General features: G+C 41.5%; 1 protein-coding gene across 4 annotated transcripts in view; it reads left to right on the top strand.

Moving 5' to 3' along the window:
* Window positions 1–22,646, top strand: part of SMARCD3 (SWI/SNF related, matrix associated, actin dependent regulator of chromatin, subfamily d, member 3) — a 72,266-nt gene that overhangs the window by 45,548 nt on the left and 4,072 nt on the right. For all 4 annotated transcript variants that reach the window (XM_039389934.1, XM_027730486.2, XM_027730483.2 and 1 more), the window contains 9 exons: window positions 4,803–4,925; window positions 9,663–9,785; window positions 11,551–11,646; window positions 12,134–12,235; window positions 13,215–13,376; window positions 17,305–17,402; window positions 18,970–19,105; window positions 21,188–21,310; window positions 22,529–22,630. In XM_039389934.1, coding sequence (XP_039245868.1) covers window positions 4,803–4,925; window positions 9,663–9,785; window positions 11,551–11,646; window positions 12,134–12,235; window positions 13,215–13,376; window positions 17,305–17,402; window positions 18,970–19,105; window positions 21,188–21,310; window positions 22,529–22,630 — 1,065 coding nt within the window. The remainder of the gene's footprint in view (window positions 1–4,802; window positions 4,926–9,662; window positions 9,786–11,550; window positions 11,647–12,133; window positions 12,236–13,214; window positions 13,377–17,304; window positions 17,403–18,969; window positions 19,106–21,187; window positions 21,311–22,528; window positions 22,631–22,646) is intronic.

Raw genomic sequence — 22,646 nt, forward strand, 5'->3', positions numbered from 1 at the left:
TAGTTTATTTTTAGTGTCATACAACTAGACAATCTGAAGTCCAGCCCTATCATGAGAACTTACTGCTACTTTGTTTTGCTTTTGGTATACAAGACAGACCTCAGAGTATTGAAAATCACTACCGATGATATATTCCCTGCAGTCATTGTCAATTTTTTTCAGTATTTGGCTACACTCACTCCTAAGAATTTTCACCTTACTTCTGAGCTGAACTTAAACAATTTCAGGATCATTATGTTGTCACTTTGATAGGCAAAGAAACTATTTTTCTTTCTGTATAGGTAGATACATACTCGTAAGTGAAGCAATTGATTTGCTTTATGGAACTTTGTATTATAGAGGATGTTTTCCTGTCTCCTAATATTCTCAGTAGCTTTTCTCAGAATTTTGTGGAGTTTTCTTGAGTTTGTCAGTAGATTTCTTCATTTATGACTCTAGTGTTCTTTTGGTGATTAATGTATTGCCAAGCATGGCAGTAATTGTAAAATCCTTAATCTTGCTCCAGGTGTTTTTGCTCATGTATTTAGAACTGCACTGACCTGTTAGGCTACAGTGTTTTTCTGGACTATTGTTTTCTCCCCTACCATTTCCTAAATCCTTTTAAGATTTCCCTGGGAAGCAGTGAGAGTCCCCATGCTGTAGCTATGCCATAGAATCATAGAATTACAGAATGATTTGGGTTGGAAGGGACTTTAAAACTCATCCCATTCCACCTCCTGCCGTGGCCAGGGACACCTTCCATAAACCAGGTTGCTCCAAACCCCATCCAAACATGCCCTGAACACTTCCAGGGTTGGGGCAGCCACAGCTTCCCTGGGCTTTGCCTCTATTTTTTTTGATTGTACAACTACCTTTAATAATTTGTATTGTTTTCTTTCTCCCAGTTTGCCATGGTATGGATGCATATCCTGTGCTCTTCTTTTTTTCCTGATTTCCCCATCCTGCGTCACTTGTAGATTCTGCTTCTTACATTCAGGTTACATTATAAAAGCCCCAGCACCATTCCTGCTCTTTATACCTGACGTCTTTGGCTATTTGTTGCTGCTCATGCAGATGACTTCGTTAACTTACCTGCAGTGAGTTTGGGTCACTGTCATCGGCGGCTGTGGTCTCACCAGTACCCGCCCGTACAGATAAGTTGCTTTACTGGGCATTCCACTGCATGTGTTCAGTGTTGCAGCTCAGTCAGCAAACTCAGAAGCAGCCTTTTCTGAAGGGTCTTACAGTCTTTTCAGGTTCTGATGGCAGGAGCAGAACTTCGCCTTTACTGTGTTAAGCTGCCATCCTGTTCCTGCAGCCTGTCAGGGTCCCTCTGAACAGCCCTGCTGCCCTGACTGACGTGGGCTCGGGGCCCTGGGAGGACTGAGGCCAGGACTTAGCCAGGAGCAATGGAGCCAAAGACAGCACACAGTACCACGGCCTTCTCCGGGGCTTTGGACACGAGGGGCAGAACCAGACCCAGACCTGGGTCTTCCTGAGCCTTCCTTCTGTTGCTGATCCACTTGCAGAAGGCTTTCTTCTTGTCTTCCCTGGCCTGCAGCCTGCTGTCAAGCTGTTGTACTGTGGCAGCTGTAGAAGCTATCCCATGATGTTGTTCATGTCCCAGAATTTGTAGTGGTGCAGCTGTTCTCTAGTTTCTGCTTCTGTCTTGCAAGCCTTGCACATCTGTTTTACAGACAGGTGTGGTGGGGCCCCCACATTGTGCTGCTTCTACAAGGAAATCGTGAAAGCCTCTTCCATCATGTCATTCCCTCCACACTCTCCTCAGTGCCCCCACTTGCAAGTTTGCCATTCCTTTGTCACCACCAATAAAAATAAACTTTTGGAAATCAAGGACAAAAGTGCATAATTTAATAATAATCTGTTCTTACTAATTTCTAAATGTTTGAAACATTTGTATTTTCACAATAAGAAAAAAAATAACCCCAACATCTAGAAAGACACTATCTTACTAATGTTATTAGTAATCTCTTCCAGTTATCTCTGTAATTCTAAGATAAGGTGTGACAGACATGCTTCAAAACCTTGGCCAGTGAGATGCTGCTAATAGATGCTTTCTGGAGTTTTTTTCAAATAGATGAAGGCAAGAATGGAGAATTCAAATGTCAAAATATTCTTAACACATTTGTAGTTAGAACTTTAGTAGAAGAAGACTGGAGACTTTCATGGAGCTATGAACTTTTCATTTAGGGCAAACTATGCAAGAAGAAGGACCACCCAGATAACTGGGGTTCAGTTACCTGTGAAGAAAACTGAAAATTAATTATGTACTACTGGCTGGGAGTGTAAGAGTACCCTTATCTTTTGGAGCTAAGGTATACCAAAACCTAAGAAAATTCTTCATTGTGATGTGATGCTGCTGGGGCTTCCCTTTGATTTTCCTAAGGGGAAATTGGGAAAGGATATGAAATGGGAACATTATCATGCCTCTAAAAGATTATTCCAGTAGTAGAGTGAGAAACCAAAGGACTGTAAGAACTGCCAAAACTGGCCTGAGTGAACCTTTGGTCTAGCCCAAAATCCCGTCTTTGCTGTGACCACAACACATCTCTAGAGAAGAGTACAAACACAGCAAGTACAATTCTTCTCTCAAATGCTCTCCCAACCTGTGGCCATTTGCAGTTCAAGGAATTATATGCAGTATTGTCTTTGGCTGATTTTAAAGTGTTTGTGCTTTTTAACATCTTATAATATTTAACATGCAGTTTGGTTATAGGAATGGAATAGGAAATACCATTTCACTTTCATGTGGTAAACGATGTAAAGGTGTGGAATAGAAATATTTATTGAAGATTACTGCTGTTTCTACAAGCTTACTAGAAACCTCATTAGATCCTGGCTCTAGTACCCTGCAAACCAGATGGGAAGGTTGTATCCCCTGTGTGGTATAGCCTGTATCCTAAAGGCTGTGTAGGCCTCTCCCTGCATCACCATGAGACTGGGGATTCATGAACTGACTCTGATGGAACTCAGTGTTAAAGGTCTGAAACTCTTTTCTCAGTCCAGAATTTTTAGTTGACTGCGGTACACCACAATTAATTTCCTCAGGCAAGGAACTGAGGAATCTTTTCATCAGCGTGGGACGGGATAAAAGCACTGGGGTATTTCGTTGGGTCCAGAGGTTTGTACTCTGGAAGTGGTGGGAGGAAGCACCGCTGTCCTTTGCAAGCTATCTGGCAACTCCTTGATGTTTCCAGGGGAATGCTTGCTCTTCGTGCTTTGCTCTTAAAAATGTTCGTGTTCCTTTATTATTCTGCTAATACTAACACTTTGAGAAAGCATACGAGCAGTTAGAAATATAATGGTTCAGTTAAAGCTGAACAGAGTTTTTGGCTCTGTGGTTTAGGTTTCTCCAAAGTGTCAGTCTTGCTGTAAACAGAGCAGGTGTTCTAGTATCTCAAAACAAATAGAGTAGGTTGGAAGAGACATTCATTTGATAATCTTAATCAGTCTAAATACAGCAGGGAGCAGTTGTTCATCTTCAGGCTGGAAAAGAAAATTGTTAAGAAAGGGATGACAAAAAACTGTAAGGTGTATGGAGAAGGTGCCTAGGGAATGCCTGACCACTGCTGCCCCAGCTGTGCACAGGGATGGCATCAAATGAAGCTCAGTGGTGGCAGGTTCCAAATGAGCAAAAGGAGGTAGTTCCTCCCACACTGCCTGGTGAGGTTCTGAAATGCTGGGCCTCGAGCTGTTATGGGTACTTAAAGGCAGCAACTTTCAACTACTGTCAGAGATGCAATGCTAGAAGAGATGACTGTTGGGATGAACTCATTCAGGAGTTCTCATGTCCTTGCAGAACACAGTGAACAGATGTGTGCCTGATGTCTCTCACATAGGTGTTTGTGTCTTACACCAAATTTAAACTGTAGATTTCTGATTCTAAAGCAAAACAGGAATACCAACTGACTTTTAATTCCTATAGAAGTATTCTAACAGTTAAATGTATTATTTAAAAACATAAATATATTAGTTATATAGGTGACAGCTAGGGTGAGTATTGTAGAAATAGACAAGGCAGTCCCATGTATTTATTTTAATTATTTACAGTTCCTTTCTTATATGGTTTGCCCCAAATTAAGAACGAACTTTTTCATTTAAGGGTATACTTGCCCATTTCTAAGTTCAGATCATGAGGTCTTCCTTCCAGCCTACTTCATATTCCCTTCTCTACTGACTTCTCCATCAAACAGAAAATAAAAAGGATATTTGTCAATAGAACTAACATAGTTTAGCTAATGTATTAAAATATCAATAAAAGTTGGCAGGATCGTAGGTTGACACCTGATAGCTGATCATGTGGAAACTTTGGTGTGAAGGTCAATTCCACCTCAGCCAGGAAGATGAGCTGGCAAAGGCTTGCATCCTGTGTGGCAGTTTTTACTTACAATGGGTAACACTTGTTTTTGAAACATCAGATGAACATCCCCTCTTTTTTAGTCTAGAGAGATGCAGCACTCTTTTAGTTTGAACAGGACAAATTTACTGGACGTTGGATTGCTGACAGCAGTGGCTCCTGGGCTGCTGGTAGCTAAGCCGCACTTGAAAAAAAGCAGCTATGGTTCAGGCCTCGTGAATCTAGCTGGGGTCTTCCAGAATCCATTAGCTTCAGTTCTGTGCTCCCACTCTTCAGTCTGTGCTTGTCCCATGCCCCTGAGGCCTGCCTCACTGTCTGGGAACTGCAGGAGGGAGAACAACTCTGGGCACATCTGTCCGAGGGCATGGAATGGGTGGGTATTGCTGCTCTGGAACATGGCAGATTTGTGCTTCCAGTGCTTGGATATTCCTTGCTTCCTTCTCAGATCCGGGAGCTGGTTCCTGAGTCCCAGGCCTACATGGATCTCTTGGCCTTTGAACGCAAGCTGGACCAGACCATTATGCGGAAGCGTGTGGATATTCAGGAAGCGCTGAAGAGGCCAATGAAGGTAATGTTGTGAAAAATTTGTAGGTTGTGTTGAGTGGGGAAATAGTTCTTGTATTAAATGGTGAAATGATCTTTTCAATAAAAGTCCTGTTACAGGAATATTTTGGAATGGGTCAGACAAAGCTCCAAAGCTTCAGCAGCTGGGGATCAGCATGCATGGAAAAGTGGTAGAGAAAATTCTGTGGTTATTGCCAGCTCTAGCTTCTGAAAGCCTTTAATAAGGGGAATAATAGCTTAGGGATAAATAAACACTGATTTTGAAATTTTGTATCAGAATGATTAAAAACAAGAAAATAAGAGATTAGAGGGGTGTGCTGAAGAGATGTATTAAATTTCCAATTCTGATTCAGTCAAAAGCTGAACTTGTGGAATAACTGAACATATGATGGGAAGAATTACTTACAGAAAAATTGTTAAAGATCCTGCAAAAATGTACACATATCCTGTATAAGGATTATTCATGTCAGAAAAAGAATGTCAGATCAAGTCCAGCACATCACTCTTTGTAATATCCCACTGAAATGGTCTTTTGCTAAGTTTTTTGAGTCTATTCATTAGAATCATGGAAAAGTTTAGGTAGGAAGAAACTGTGGAAGCTATCTAGTTCAACCTCCTGCTCAAAATAGGGTTGTTCAAGGCCTTGTTGAGTTTTGAAAATCCATAAGGATGGAAGTTTCACAGCCTCCTCAGGCAATCTGTTACGATGTTTGTCCACTCTCATTGTGAAGAATTTCTTTTCACACCTTAAATTTGAGTTCTTTTGACTGTATAGGGTGCTCATAGTCATTCATCTAGTAAATCCTGTAGTACAAAGGGTTTTGCAGCTATATGTCTGCAGTGAGGTAAAGCCGACATTCTTGTTTGTACCAGGGTGATGGGTGTCAGCCCAACTAAGATCAAGATTCTGTTGTGTTTGTCACTGTACAGGTATCTGATAAGACATAGAACACTTTAACTCCTGATGTTTTTCCAATTGATATATTGAAACAGAAAAAAAGAAACAAGATCCATCAATGTACCTAGATAGACAGGAAACTGAAATGTGGATGGCTTAAATCACAAGTTCATTGTCGCAAAGTGTTGTATATACTAAATTGGACTCTCAGAAGGAGTAATTTGTTGTAGCTTCTTGATACGGGCAGAACATTATTTTAAACTAGCCAGGAATGTGGACGTGTTTAAAAATTATTGGAGACTTGGACTTGCATTCATAAATCTGTTTAGTTTGTGGCACAGTCTTTAATTAGGGAAGTAACAGGTACATGAGGTCCCAGCCGTAAGCTGTGCAAAGGAGAGCTGGAGCGGGGAACGGTGTAAGAGACACAACACTACAGAAAATTCTGTGTCCACCTAGGGTTCAGCAAATACATTTTAAATATCGGTTACTCAGTTACTTAACATCTAGAGAATGATCAAACAGATGTTTTTCAAATTCATGCATAAATAGCCCTAGCATGTAGCAGTTGTGAAAGTCAAGACCTGTCTAGAGCTAAGTCTAGATAAATTTGGGTTGTTCTAATGTTAAGTATTTTCATTTTATTACAGTTGGAGCATTAGTAACAGCAATGAAAGTTATCCCTGCATTTCCATCTCTTATCACAGCTCTTGTAATTTTGAAGTATTTGCCTTAAAACAGTGATTCCCAAACTGGGGTTGTAATCCTGGAGAAAATTTGAATTTGTCTGAGGTAGGTGATGTAGGGAATATGCAGGACTGCAAACTGGAGACTGTCATCCAGGGACCGTCACTCTTCCGCCAGGGACTGGTGTGGGACATTGAGTTTACCAGACCTGTGTATAGTTGCAGTTTCTCAGACCAAATGATCTATTCCCAGGTTCTCCGTTTTTAGCTTAAAAACGAGTAGTAGCATCAGACTGCTATCACAGTGTCTCTCTCCCTGGTTCTGTGAATTGAGATTCTTTCCCTGCTTTCAGGTTTTAAGATGACTGAGGAATTGCTCTTGGATTTGCACTTTTTCCGAAACATTTCTGACGTAATTTTGTATGTTCTGCTTTTTGTGTTGTGAGATAAGGAAAATGCAAACACCTAATCTCCTTCTTTAATCAGTCTATGTTTTAAATATGTCTTTCAAGTTCATTAATGGTTTGTTTTCTTAGGTAAAAAATTCAGTTCTCCCAATCAGTGTAGAGGAAGATTTTTTTAGTGCACCTAGCTTGTTCTTACCACCCACATTGGCTTGTTCTTATACACCTCCTCATTCTCTCCTGAGAAAGTACAGTATACAACGACCAAATAAACTGCTATAGTGGATTTTATAGACTATTGTGCATACTATTTTCAATTTTATTCCTCTATAACCTCTGTTTCACTTTCTTTGTTGGTTGTTTTTGCTGTAGTTGTTGAAGTTTTCATAGAACTGTCTACATGTGTTTTTCACATGTCAGTGCAGTTTTGAACTCAGTAAATATTGTCTAGTTCCTCTTAGTCTTCATGATACTTGTGTAGTCTACCAAGTCACTGATTTTTCTGCTTTGGTTGGATATTTTTAAGGTTTTGTTCATTTTTTTTTTCATTAGTTACTGTAGTGGTTTGAATCTTGTTTTCCCCCAGAGGCTAAGAAAAGTGGTAGACCCCAAGGGGTGGAAACCCCTGGAAGTTTTGAAGTTTTGCCCAATGGGCGCTCCTGCAAAATGTAAACATACCACAAGCAAACGGAAGAGAAGAGTTGTGGTAGTTTGGTTGTTGAGGAGAGGTGGCCATGTTGTAGAGCCACGAGGAAGGGGCTCTGAGCCCCTCGGGGCCTCTGGGCCCTCCCAGCCCCGGGCTGGGGGGGACTGCAAAGACTTGGAACAGTGTTAGACTGGGCTAAGTGTTTGTGGTTAAGCTGGGAGATGTTTCTCTCCACCATGGGCAGCGGAGACAGAGCAGAAAGCAGAGACGCGGCGTCCAGAGACTGGCAGAGAGCCAGGACAGATAAGAACTGAACCGGAGAAGCAGCAGAAATGGCATGTATCGCAGAAAGGACTCTTGGAAAGAGAGAGAGAGAGAGAGAGTCAGCAGCAGAGCTACAGAGTTCTGGGGGTAAGAACTGTACCAGACCCCCCCAAACTCCTTTGAGACCCCTCTTGGAAAAGAGGGACATGGACTCCTATTTTGGAGAAGAGTTTTAGACATGCAGCACCAGAGAGAGAGAGAGGAGCTAAGAAGCTCAAAAGACGTCCCGGAGCTGGACCGGAACGGCCAGATGGAATGCGGGGGGAGTTGACCTTGCCCCCACCCTGCTGCTGACAAGCCTGGCAGCCTGAGACAGAGCACAGGAGCTCTGGTAGAACTCTTGTGGCAAAGGCTTGCAACTGAATGCTGCCCAAGATGTTCTGACTCAGGGGTGAATCCCCTGAGGAAGGGACTTTCACGAAGATGCCCCTGCATTTCGTGACATACCTGTGGTGACACGAGTCTAGTCCCATGGGAAAGGATGGAGAAAGAATATAGATTCCCAGAAATGTTTTTCCACCTATCTGCCTGTTCTTACCTGTGCCGACCTGTCATTTTCTGGACTCATGGCACTTTGGAAGATCCTGTTCCCTGTCAGTGCATACAACTGACGCTCCATTTCTGTCAAACCTTCCTGTCACTGTCTTCTCAGATTTGGCAAAATGTAGTCATTTTCTTGTTCCTCTTCAGCCATAAATCTCTTCCTTTCCCATTCCTCCATGACAGATTATGCTCCATAACATGCTGTCTGTAACTTCCTTCTCTCCTATGTGTGAGTGTGAAAGCTTTACAAGACTGCTCCTTTCTTATATTGTATGAAGGTTGTTTTGTCTGCGTTAACTTGACAACTGTAGCCTTTTTGTCGTTGTATTATAAATAGATATTGGAGATTAGAGTCCCAGAGTAATTTTTGGCAATATCTTGTTTGGAATCTGTGCCTCAGACTTAATGGCTGGGTTTTCCATGTGGTGCATGGGAGGAAAAGTGCTGAGAAATGACACAGCCAAAAGCCACCACAGTGATTGGAAACCTCAGGTAGCCTGTAAAAATGGCAATAGGTAGGCATGATTGTATCTCTCACAGACTTGAGTGCCTGGGTTAGGAATGAAGTGTGGTGCCTTCCTCCACTCAGGTCTCACAGCAGGGTGGAGCTGAAACCTTTGCTGAACGTGAAGAAAGTTAAAGAGGAGGGTAAGGCAACAAGGGGGTGTGTGTCTCTGTGTTCAGGTGTGTCTGCAGGAGGACTGTTACCAGATGCTGCATGATTGTAGGATGCAGATGGGCAGAAATGTGCAGGGCAGATGGTTTGCAGCATGAGCTGTATTTGTGACTGTCATTTACAAATCTGAACTGATTCAGCTTTGAAAGGCATTCATGTTGCAAGAGGTTTGCAGATGAGTTTTAGCAATCTAGGTAGGTCCAGCTAGGACCTTCCAGCCAGGGAGGACATCAAACCATGCTTTTCTTACAACAATTTCTCAAGTATCTAATCCAGAAGTAGAGGATGTATTGCCTCTTGGGCTTGGCCCTGCAACCTCCTGTCTTCCTCCACTTACAGCAAATTTCAGTATGTTTGTATAGCCAGGAAAGGAAGTTTCAGATTCAGCTTTTCAGTATATTTTCTTACATGTAACCGAATCCTATATTCTAGTATAACCTGGTGCAACTGTACTAAACATGTAGATTCTCTACTAAATGTGTGACTGTCACCTTTCCTGTGGCTTCCTCAAGTCTTGGACTTTAACTGGAATTGTCCTTTTTTTTTCCTCTGTGTGTGCAACAGCAAAAGCGGAAACTGAGACTTTACATCTCCAACACGTTCAATCCTGCGAAGGCGGATGCCGAGGACTCCGACGGCAGCATTGCCTCGTGGGAGCTGCGCGTGGAGGGGAAGCTCCTGGATGACGTATGACTGCCCCGTGCTTCACTGGGGCTGGCAGGGCTCTGGAGATTGTCCTGTGGAGTGCTGGGGACACCAGCAGAGACAAGGCATCTCTTAATGGCAGCGCTAGCTTGTTGCTGCTGGGAAGGCACCATGTCCAACCGGAGAGAGGGATGAGGCCCTAATGGGAGTGTTGGGGAGAGCAGCAGGAAGTGAAACAGACTTAAGGACAGGATAGGTAGGGGGAGGTGGAGAGAAGAGGCCTGAGATGATTCCCTTAAAAGAGATGGCAGGGTTCAGGTCACAAGAGGTATGAAAAGTCAGGCCTACAGCAGGCATTGCATCTTGTGAAGAGCAGGATAACAAGGAGAAGGCAGTACTTCATATTCCTAGGGAGATCAATATGATGGTGAGAGCAAGGATGGGAGAAATGTTTTATCATTATGAAGTCCTCAGAAACCTCAGTGATGGATTTAGATTTCCTTGGGGAAGGCTGGACTTTCCTAATAAAGATGTCACCTATTTGAATAGACTTCACAAGCTGAGTATTTACAGGCTAAACAGATTAAGAACTTGCATGTGTGGAGAGGGCAAGGCTTTCGGCTGTCTAGAGGTAACTGTACATGAATCAGAATCATAATCTTCCTGGAAGATGAAGTGGTGACAAAGTGCAACATCTGGGAATTGAAGTTAGACAAATTCGGTTTAGAAATTAGAGCATATATTTTAACAAGAAAAAGAGATTCTTTATTGGAACAAAATATCTTTTCAATTACTGGCATTTTTTAATAAAATATTATCTTCATTAAATACAAAGAAATAAATTGGAATCCCATAGACTATATTCTATGGAAAGTCAGATTATGTGCTTATAAGCCTTCCTTATAAGTTTTTAATGTAGACAGTATGAGCTGTGGAGTAAACAGTGAATACTGATAATTAAATGGAAAGACAAAATGTAAAAGGAAATAGTTTTACCTAGTGTATGATCAATCTGTAAAATTTACTATTATCTGATAAATCAGACCAAGAAATTAGCATTCATTAAAAAACCCCAAGATGTTAAAATGAAAGGTATACCGTGGCCTTAGGATCATGGAATGGTTTGGGTTGGAAGGGATCTTCAAGACCACCCAGTCCCACCCCCTCCCATGGGCAAGGACACCTTCCACTATCCCAGGTTGCTCCAAGCCCCATCCAGCCTGACCTTGGACACTTCCGGGGGTGGGGCAGTCACAGCTTCTCTGGGCAACCTGTGCCAGGGCCTCCCCACCTCCTGAGTAAAAAATGACCAGTCTAAACCTACTGTCTTTCATTTTAAAGCCATTGCCCCTTGTCCCATCACTACAGGCCTTGGTAAAAAGTCTCTCTCCATCTTTCTAACAAGCCCCTTTTGAATACCCCCCAAACCCTTCTCTTCTCTGAGCTGAACAACCCCAGCTCTCCTAGCCTGCCCTCAGGAGAGGTGCTCCAGCCCTCAGATAATTTTCATGGCCCTTCTCTGGACCTGCTCTCACGAGTGCCACGTTCACATGACAGGCCAGTCCTTTCCAATAACATTAAGAGAGTCAGGGAAATCTTCCCTACCGTTCTGTTTTATTGTTCCACCACTGCTGAGATTTTTGCATCTTATCCTGTGTTTGTCAGAGGGAAAACTCAATTAGAGTGACCGCACTTGTGGTCTACATGGGATTTAATGTTCAAGACAAAGAGAGAGGCTGAGAAGGAAGCCTAGGACACAAGCTAATACACATAGCCTTAAACATATCTGGTTCTTCTGCTTGTACAGCTCAGCAAACAGAAACGGAAGTTTTCGTCCTTTTTTAAGAGTTTGGTTATAGAACTGGACAAAGATCTTTATGGACCTGACAACCATCTTGTGGAGGTGAGAGGGTTGTGCACACTTCGTATACACACGTGATAGTGGCACACATAAGCACCCAGGTGCCTGTTGTCTCCCTCGTGTAGGTGACCTTGTATTTGTTATCTCTTTTAAGGAATTTTCAAAGTTTTCAAAACTCCATTCTTCTTAAGAATGTTTGCTAACAGAATCTAGTCCAAAAACATAGATGTAGTAGTGATGTAGTGCACATCTTGAACAGAATGGGTGAAAAGATGAAAAAATCATGCACATTTTTCCTATCAAGTAAAGCGTAACAGCAGTACAGATTCTGCACTAAAGCTGAATTGAAATCTTTTGGGGGGGGTTGTTGTGGTTTGGTTTTGTTGTTGTTGGGTTTCTTTTTTAAATTGCCAAATCTTCAGAAGGCTTGTACTTGTCTTATTCTGGCACGATGTGCTGTGCAAGATGCACCTTCATGGACATCAGTGAAAAAAACGCTGACGGACGGTCTTGTTTCTCCCTTTGTCAGTGGCACAGAACTCCCACGACCCAGGAAACGGATGGATTCCAGGTGAAGAGACCTGGGGATGTCAGTGTGCGATGCACATTACTCCTCATGTTGGACTACCAGGTCAGTGCAGCCATTGGGACACGGTGCAACAGAGCAAATTCATCCTGTCACACACATCAAAAAACAATATACTTGGGCTCAGAATGTCACGTGGTCCACTGAAGTTAGAATGATACCCAACTGATAGATTACTTAAGATTTAAAGGGGACACATCAAAGTGAGCTTCCTATATAGTCCAGCAAAATAATAGGTCTTGGCACTATGATAATTAGTATTTTTTTTGACCTCCTGCAGAAAGAATATGCATTTCCTCCTCTGGCTTCTTAGAGAATAGTCAGATAAGTTGAACACAAGTTACATGTGTGGTTCTTTAAAAAAATTCAAAGGAGTGGCTTTTGCTAGTTCAGTGGTACCTGAACCAGCTGTGTAATTCCAAATTATCCAGGGAATTTGTATTACTAGGGCTGCAGACCAGGGTAGTTGAGTTGTATCACAGAGGTCAGAAGAAGAAATATATTCTATTGACTGATTGTGGTTGGGTAAATGTTCTGGTATGCACCAGAATGGTGGGGAACATGCCTGAAAAAACAGAGTTCCAAGGCAGTTTGTTGATGTGAGGCAGCTGAGCAGTCATTACAACAGTGGAAGCATCATCATGACTTCCTTCTCCCTCTGTAGTTAACCTCCAGTAGTTCAGAGGAAGGGCTGTTCTATTTCTTCTCCCACTCCTTACAGTAAAATTATGCATCAATGTTGAAAAGGAGAATTGTTTCCTGAGTCTTCGTGCAAGTTATTATTATTTAAAGCATATGCTACAGGTAAGTCTGTGTGCATGGCACAGGTACAGTGTCCCCCTTCCTTCATCCAGAGCATCAGCAGTAGGATACAGAAATGCAAAGTTGTGTTTTTTCAATCTCTGCCATTGAATGGGGTGCTTCTCCCAAGGAACAGAGTGCCCTGAGAATTAATACTGAAACTTCATACTGTGTGTCTGTCTGCTTTCCTCTCCACTGCCCCCTCCTTCTCTTCCTGTTCCAGCCCCCCCAGTTCAAGCTGGACCCACGGCTGGCGCGGCTGCTGGGGATCCACACGCAGACACGCTCAGCCATCATCCAGGCACTCTGGCAGTACATCAAAACTAACAAGCTGCAGGACTCTCACGATAAGGAATACATCAACTGCGACAAGTATTTCCAGCAGGTAACTCCTTTTTGGGCACAGTAGCTCTTTAGAAGCAAACTATAACATCCATCCACGAGTTTGGGATGAGTTGGAATTGGAATGAAAATTACTCATTTTTATCTTCCCTTAATGATTTGCAGTATCCTCAGTACTGAATGGCTTTCAGCATGCACTACAAGTAATATCATTAGCACCCTCCCCATGTGCCGGTGTTGTCAAAATCCCCCACATCTGGTGGTTCAGCACTCCCACAGAAGCTGTAGCCTTTCCAGAAAGGAGGACTTCTGTATTGATTTGGTGGAATTTTTTCCCCCAGCATATCATTTTGTACTAAGAAACATGAAATAATCTGCTGATTCTGATTATCAAATCGTATATAGACCTGTTTTCTTCCCTTCTCTTTCGCTGTTCACGAAGGATAGAAGACATGGAAGATATAATTAGAAAAGTTATTTTCTCCTAAGTCTGCTTCAGACAATAGAGTACCCTTAATGATCTGCATGATATTTTGAAAGCTGCATGTTAAGACTTTTTGTCCTTCAAAGTGACTTCTAGAATTAACTAAGAAGGCCACTTAAAAGCATCTCCACCCTTTCTGTAGATACAATTATATTTATTTGTAAAGATAATGTTATCTGAGCTGTCACTGTCTTAATTGACTTTGTTTTCCTGTAGGTTTAGGCTTACATGATTTGTAGCAGATCCTTTGTCTAAAAAAGTACACACGTTCGTATCTTACTTTTGATAAGCGGGAGGACCTTCTCACTTTTTTTTTAATTTTCCATTTAAGAACTTCACTAGAATAAGAACTTGCTGAAGCCACCTTCTCTTCGTGTGTCTCATTAGGTGCTTATTAGCTTGTAGGTCTCCTTTATGTTATAACTCTTCAGGAATGTCATCAGACCTGGTAGATGTCTTCTCATTCTCAGAAGATGAATCAGATGAGAAAGTTGGGAAGTAGCTGATTGCCTTTCTAGAAGACTGAACCTCACACCCTGCAAGAGCTGGCTAAGCTGGAATAGTTGCATAAGAATGCAGCGCTTGCATAGATTTAAATCATAAATGGGATTGATTTGAGTGTTTCTGTTTTCCTTAGGTCTCTGGCAAAATTGTCCTAATTAGCTAATCTTGCTTTCAAAACTTGACATTAGTGCTTAGGGATATAAATCCCATTCATCAAATGAAACATTTCATGATGAGTTTTTTTTTGTTTTTCACTCTAAGATTGAGAGATGGAGGGCAAAGGAATTGGGTTAATAATGCCTTCCAGTCTGATAGTATTTCTGTAGACTATATAGTTTTAGTCATAGAACTCCTGGAAAAAACCGTGGTCCTGGCTGGAAGTGTGCGGGTCCCTTAGGGGAGCAGTACATAACACATTCTCACTCCATTCAGTTAGATACATGTCTTCTCATTCGCTGTGCCAGCTGTTCTGAGGCGTGCACTGGTGTGCTTGTGGTTGTGTCTAAAAAAATACTGCTGAATGAGTTACCTGACACACCGGTATCACTGTGGCCAGAGAGCCTTCAAAGCCAGGGATTACAAGTTTATACCATTTAACTGCAGTTCAGAAGGAATGTGAGTTTTAGGACAATTCCATGTAGCCTTAGTTTCCGGGCTCCCACCCTCCTCTAACTAGTGTGTATCCTTGATCCCTTTTCCATTCTTCAAGCTCTTGTCTCTTGGGCACCCATGTTAGGAGTTTGACAGGAGTGTTGAGCCAGCAGTGACAGCAGATTGGATGTAGCTGGTATGCGGAGATTTTGGGTGGCAATTCCACAGTCGTCTCTATCAAGTGTCAGAATTCAGAACTGAAACAAAGAGTGAGCTGCAGACTCAGTAGATCCTGTTACTTCCTTGTTCTTTAGAAACTAGCTGGCTGAATTCCTGGATGCAGGCAAGTCCAACAAATCAGATAAATTTTAGAGTTGATGAAGGTGGATCCTTTTCTGTATAGAAACACTGTTTACATCAACAAGGAGATTTGAAATACATTGTGTTACGAGTGAAAGCAAGAAAAAAGGTTCAAAGGTATTTCAAAAGTCAGAGGTGGCTACTAGGTATTTCTGCTGCCAAATTCCCTGACTTTCTCACCGAGAAAATTATAGGTTTCAGAAGATACTGTATCTGGGGAACTACAGCATCTGAGTTTGTATGTCTGTCCTACAACCTCATAGTCCTTTCTTTTTAACCCTGCCTTTGTCCTTTGTCTCTGGAGCTGCAAAGCTTGTCTCTCTTTATAGATACAATACTACAAGTAGTGTATCTCTTTTATCAGGTGAAAATAGTTTCCCTAACATTTGCATAGGCCTCAATGTTTTCACAGATTGCCTTTACATAAGGGTATGTTTTAAGGTAAATGTTAATATATAGAAGGTGGGGGAGGGTTAAATCAGTTTAAATGGAATACCTTCAGAGAAAAGCCTGTTCACCTGTTCAGAGCATTAAAAATCTGATATGGTTTGAAGCTGGCTCCCTGCCAAGTCTCCAAACCTTACCACCAGAAGTGTCCCCCCCCCCCAAACCTCAGGGAGAAGAGGGGGAAAAAACTAAGAAAACCCGAAAGGAGAGAGAGACAACCAAAGTGAGATATATAAATATATTTACACTTATATATATAATTAAAATATACAATTTCAAAAGGGAAAGGGAAGGGGGAAGGGGAAAAAAAAAGGAACAAAACTAAAATAATAGATATATATGTATCCCAATTAGTGACACAATATCTAACAACTAAAAGAGTTAGCAAAGAAAATAGCTCACTACTCTCCTGGGACAACCGAGAGTTGCTCCGGAACTATCGCCGGCAACCTCCGTCTCCCAAGGTCGGCAAGGCCCCACCAGGCCTCGCTCCCCAACACGGCAGATCAACAGCAGGGAACCTGCACCTCCAAGCCGCCGGAAGGAAAGAGAGCGAAGGCCTCTCCTCCTCTCTTATAGTCTGGCTTACGTAAAAATCGTAGGGAATACTGGGTAAATCTGGACCCTTCCTTGGTTACAAACTGGCCACCAAGGAAGGCCTAGCCCAAACCACCACAAAATCCCAGTAGGAAAAAAAGGTGGTAATAATTATATTTCTGAAAATTCCAGGTGCAAGGAGTGTTTCTAGATTCATGGCAATGTACTGCAGTTACTCACAGAAAATTTCCAAAACCTACAGCTTTTAATCCTTTTCAGAATAAATTTTTTTCTGAAGTCAGTACCTATTTGTGGTGTGATTTTCAGGGTTGTCCTGTGCAGGACCAGAAGTTGGACTTGATGACCCTTGTGGGTCCCTTCCAACCTGAGATATTCAATGAGTCCATGATTCTGTTTAGCTTCTGGACCATAGTGAAGAGACGGTAACCATGAATTGTTGTTCAGAAAGGGGTGGGTTCCTTCAAGAGGCTGTTCAGGCTGTGGTTAAAAATATGTAATACCACATTGAGTTTATTTTTCCTTAATCTTAAAAAAAATAAATTGTGAATAGTTTTAAAATTCAGAAGTGTTTTCTTGTATTTTTCTTTACCACAAAATACTTCAGGAAACATTCCTTGGGGGAAAAAAAAAGCAAGCTGTTTTTATGTTTCCTCTGGTAAAAAAAATTAAATAAAATTTTCTTTAAAATGTGCTGCTACAAACCCTCAGTGAGAAAGGGAGTGTTTGCTTCTCTCTCATTATTGATACAGTTGATCCTTATGTCCCATTAAAATGTCCTGTGCCTTTCAGCAGCTAAACCAAAAGTGGAACACCTGAAATTGTCATCATCTGATGCATCTCTGTGAGCCCAGATGTAAGTACAGCAGCAGTTTACAGGGACAGAAGTGACCAAAAATGTATTCTGTGCAAGGAACCGGAATTACAGTTTTCAAAATCACCTTCCTTATGAGCTGCTGATTTCTTACTTTCTCATTTAATTGCAAGTTAGGTTTGGGACAGACAACATTTTTTGTTTATTGTGTTGCAGATCTTTGACTGTCCACGGCTAAAGTTTTCTGAAATTCCTCAGAGACTCACTAACCTACTGCTGCCACCAGACCCAATAGTGATAAACCACATCATCAGGTAAGCTGGTCAGTCAGCTCAGCACTGTCATGTGCAAAACACTCACTAGATAAAGTACAGAGACAGCTGTAGTAGAAGGCACCAGAATTCAGTACTTCCAGGTGAATACCTAGGACTTTGTTGCATGCTCATTCTCTGTGTCATTCTAGTCTCTGTAATTCTGAATTATTTTCAGTAGAATGGCACCAATTCTCTAGAGGTATGCAAAACAACTTTTATTTTTATTCCTACTAGAAATACCATTGAGAGAGTTGGATGGATTTCTTTCCTAAGGGGAGAGGAATGAGAGTTTGAACCCACAAAAAGAGATAAAAAAGGAATTGAAATAAGAAGTTGTACATCCTGGGCAATCCTGTAAATCACTGAGCTCTTATGTAAAGTGTACAACAGCATTACAGTTTCAAATGCAGTGGCGAGTCCATGCATGCTTTGTTGGGATTGGGTCAGCTGTTTGGGTGTTAGCCTTATCCTGAGAATGCCAAGAAGCCAAGAGATCTCCAGAGATGTACAAAAAAGAATGCCTGGATTCAGAGAAGGCCATTGTGACCAAGATACTGAGCTCTCGCATCCTTGTCAAAACAGATGTTTCTCTGGATAGCAGATAAAATACAGCTTTCAGCTGTCTGGGGCACTTCAAGCACATGCCATATTTAAGTGACAACTGTGTGTGGAGAAGGGGGACAAAGAGACTTCTGCGGATTGCAGTCTTACTGTTTAGGTATTTCAATCCGTCACAAGCTTCTCTGTGGTCTTGGTCAAAACTCTGATTCTAGGTGTTTAAACATTATTGTTACTTGAATGTGGTGATTTGATTTTCTACAGAATATTGACAACAAATGTTTCTGAATATGCTTAAAATTTGATCCTTTATTTTAAATTTGTAATGTGATATAAAGTTTAAATATTACATAGACTATGAAAATAAAATTTGCTTTTTGATTCGTTTCAATGTATCAAACAGAGTAATCAAGAAGCAGCTTGGCTGCCATGCAGCTTGATGGCTGTGTACATACTGTCATCAATCATAACCCAGTGACCTCTCTGATGGACCACAAAAAAGCTGAAGTCCTCAGAGATATGTAGTCATTGCTTAGAGAAAAATGACAAGGAACTGGTGGTTATGTGTGACAATGACTGAAGTCTGATTTACCAACTACAGGATTGAAAACTGTTTGTTAAGAAACTTTAAAGATAAAGTAAATGTTAAGTCTAAATGCCAACAAATTAAATATAAATTTAGGACAGGACAAGCCAAAGAAAGATACTGGTATTTAGCTTATTAATAGGTCTCAGGAGGATGTTGGGCAATTTAATGAAGAGTATGTCTATCAGTAGCTTTTAAATTTGGTGGTCTGGACAAAAGCTCCAGCTTAAAAATCTGTGAAATCCGATGGATGAAAGAGGAGAGAATATACTAGAATATACGTATATATAAAGATACCCCGTTCTTACACTCTTTTCCCAGCATCTGCAACAGGTTTTATCAAAGAGTGTATTCTGGGCTGGACTGATATTTATTCTGACTCATTTTGGCTGTTTTCATTATCTTGTGTTGTACTCTCCATAGCGTTGATCCCAACGACCAGAAGAAGACGGCGTGTTATGACATAGATGTAGAAGTTGAAGACCCATTAAAAGGCCAGATGAGTAGTTTTCTTCTCTCAACAGCTAACCAACAGGAGATTACAGCATTGGACAACAAGGTACTAGCCCAATAGTAAAGTATCCCATGGTACATGTACTCATTGTGTAGCTTCATGTGGGTTTGGTGTCACATGTCAAAGACAGTAATGTCTTGAGACAGGGACTTCTCAAGGGGATGTGCTTTCAAGGGGTGAATTGGCCACATGCAGTGGGAATACACAGGGGTGAGTGGTGTTCCCACTCAGGATTTGATCCAGGGCCTGACATGGTTATCAGGGTGATAGAAGTAGAATTTCACAGGTAGTGTAATGAGTCCTCTGACATTCGAGAACCACCTGAACTGTATGACTAACTTTTTATTGAGGGGTCGTGATATCTTGCTAAATTGCTAAGGCAAAGCTGGCAGAATCTCATACTCGGGTGTGGGATTTGTATCCATGACTGCAGAACAGCTCTCTGCAGTAGGTGCAAATATGGAACATGCATGGCAGGAAAATCACCTGGAGCAGTTTGGCGGTTTTAAGTGTTATCGAAAGAGGATCATGTGCACTTCAAATAATAGTGTTTGTCTTAGGGCAGTGGTGGGCTCTGCAGGCTGTATTAGGGGTTCGTGTCACTGTTGGCCAGCTTCTGCCATGTGTCAATGTCTGATTTGGCTTGGTAAGGAATAAACAAAAGTGGCTTCTCAGAGCAAGGCACAGCTTCTGTTTGTTTACCTCTAATACAAACAAATATGTTAAACTCTGGTCTTGGTGCAATTTTAAAGGGGGTCTGGACACCAGCAATCCTCGTGGATTCTGGTAACTGTTGCAGCATCTTTTCTTTTATGGCTCTCCAGGAAGGTCCTTTTCAGCAGGGCAGCTGCTCAGTGAGTTGGTTCCCAGCCTATATAAGCTTGCAAGCAGCATGCATGGTGATATTCTGTTTCCAGTCCAGCTCACCTTTTCCTGTGCCTTGTCTCCCCTCTTTTTTGAGCATTTGCTAGAGCACAGGGCAAGCTGTGATAAGAGAAGTTGTAATCACTGCTGGGCGGATGGGCACAGGCTGCTGCTGTTACCCTTCAGTGCCTTGCATTGCTGTGCTGGCACAGATCCTCTCCTGGGAACTCGGCGGGTGCCGATGGAGTTCACTCCACACAGCCGTAGCATTTTCCCAAAGAAGGAATGATTTTAAGTTGACAGCAGCTCACTTTTGTTAACTTACCATGTAGTGCCTACGCTAGTGGCCTTGATGGCATAGTCACAGGAGGATTATTTTCTCCCATGTGCTTGCCCCCTTAGCTGCTTTGACAAAAAAGGTGAATGCATGAAACTAAACAAGATAGGTTTACTATCTCAAACTAGAATGTTAGAAGAACAGGGTAGCAAACGTTTGCTTCTTTATGTGTGTAGTGCAGGTCATTCATTAACTGTCCTCCTACTGATCATACTTGATGTTGATATCCAGGAACATTATAGGACCCTGACTTCTCTTCATTCTTCCTTCTTCCCTGCTAGTTAATGCTCATTTTCTTCATAATACTTCTGAATATATGATTCATTTTCTATAAACCTTCCGTACTCCCGATTTCTCACTGTTCACACTCCACTTCTTTTTGCAGCCAGCGTGACTTTACTAGGCCTTCTCTTAAGAAAAAGTTTAGAAGTCATGGCCGTTCATTTAACATGGACTTGATCAAGAAGTTGCTAGAAATTTTAAGGATTACAATAGGATATGGAAGATATGGTGATAATGATAACCAGGAGAATAACTGCTTTCTTGCATTGGGCACTGTTTAAAGACATATTTATATAGCACCTTTCCCCAGAGATCCCAGACTGGGCAGAAAGAGTGATTCTACACAGGAAATTATTACTTTGTATGGTGACACGACTTAGCTCTGTGAGCCATGCAGCATTTCAGTGCAGGAAGTGAAGGAGAATCCTGTACCTACTTGTGTTGCAGAAGTACAAGTGAAACCAAAATGTAGTGGCAGGATTGCAGTTAAGTTGCTCTTCGAAGTGAAAATGCCCTAGGAAGCTGCACAGGTCTGTGGTATAGAATTGTCACCTTTGTACGTTACCAGGAGTACAAAGATGACCTGAGGGTCACTGGAGAATGGTAGAAATTAAGTAACATATTTTGGTTTTTTTTACTGTCAGATTCATGAGACAATTGAGTCCATAAATCAGCTAAAAATACAACGTGATTTCATGCTGAGTTTCTCCAAAGATCCCAAAGGATACATCCAAGACCTTCTCCGGTCCCAAAGTAGGGATCTTAAGGTAAGCTAAGGTTTGAAAAAGAATGAATAGTGGAACCAGAATGGAAGAATTTTATCTAAATGTATATAGAGTGCATAGCCAAACATCAAGGATGGATAATTGGTGGAAGAGAGGCAGTTAGTGGAGTACTGCAATCCCAGAGCAGACAGTATGCAGGAAAGACAGTTTAGGTTGTATTGCAATTCCAGTGAAACAGCGGTGCCTGGTGGGCACGGTAGGTGGATTCATGGTCAGACAGTAAGATCGAAGTGCAGTGTTGATATACTCTGTAAAGTCAAAGCTATATAAAACTCAGCAGGAGCATCCTATAGTACAAGAAGACAATTTTGGGGTGTTTTGTTAGTTCATAATTTAATCTTATTTAAGAAATAGGCAGGTTAAATATCAGCTGCCTTTGAGCTTATCTTTGAGATATGTGAGAAATGGAATGTAAAGAAGTTCAGTTGTTTGACAGCAAAAACGAGTTGTTTTTCATAAAGTTTCACATTTTCTGTCTTTAATTGACATGCCTCAAAATCAGTCATATTAATGAATCCATGAAATTATTTTATTAAAATCATTGTGTCTTTCATATGTAAATGCCTAGTCAATAGTCTTACAAAAATCTACTGTTGAGACTATGATTATTATTATTTACATTGTATTCAAAAGGGGATGGCATCTGAAAGAATGTTTAAATAAAGCAGCCTTTGCCTTGAGGAGCTTTCAAACAAAAGTGTTGTGGGGCTTCTCTAGCTACACACATAGAATAGTTGTTCAGAGTTTTCCCTGACTGACAACCAGTCCCGTAAGAGCCTTCTCCATGATGTTCTGCCCTGCTGGCATCAGAGTTGTGGTTGCACAATACTGCTCTGCAAAATATGCTAATAACTTTATATTTACCTCTGATTCTGTGATGCTGGAAACTTGGTCATCAGAATTCTATTTTTTTATAGAATCATAGAATGGTTCCAACCCCCTACTGCTTGGAGCAACCTAGTCTAGTGGAAGGTGTCTGCCCATGGCAGGGAGTGGAATGAGATGAACTTTAAGGTCCCTTTTCCAACACAAACCATTTGATGATTCTGTGATCTTGTTTTGGTAGTACGCACACATTGTCCATTTGCTTTGGGCTTTGAGAACACTTCTGAACATTTTTTATGTAGTAATGTAGATAAATTTCAACTCTACCTAAAAGTTTGTCTATGTGGTAGAACAGCTATATTGGTTTTGTCACAGGTGATGACTGATGTTGTTGGAAACCCAGAGGAAGAACGCAGAGCCGAATTTTATCACGAGCCATGGTCTCAAGAGGCTGTGAGCAGATATTTCTACTGCAAGGTATGAAAGAAATATC

Source organism: Pipra filicauda, unplaced genomic scaffold, assembly GCF_003945595.2.
Source record: "Pipra filicauda isolate LSUMZ 115617 unplaced genomic scaffold, ASM394559v2 scaffold78_size3787270_pilon, whole genome shotgun sequence".
NCBI lineage: Eukaryota > Metazoa > Chordata > Aves > Passeriformes > Pipridae > Pipra > Pipra filicauda.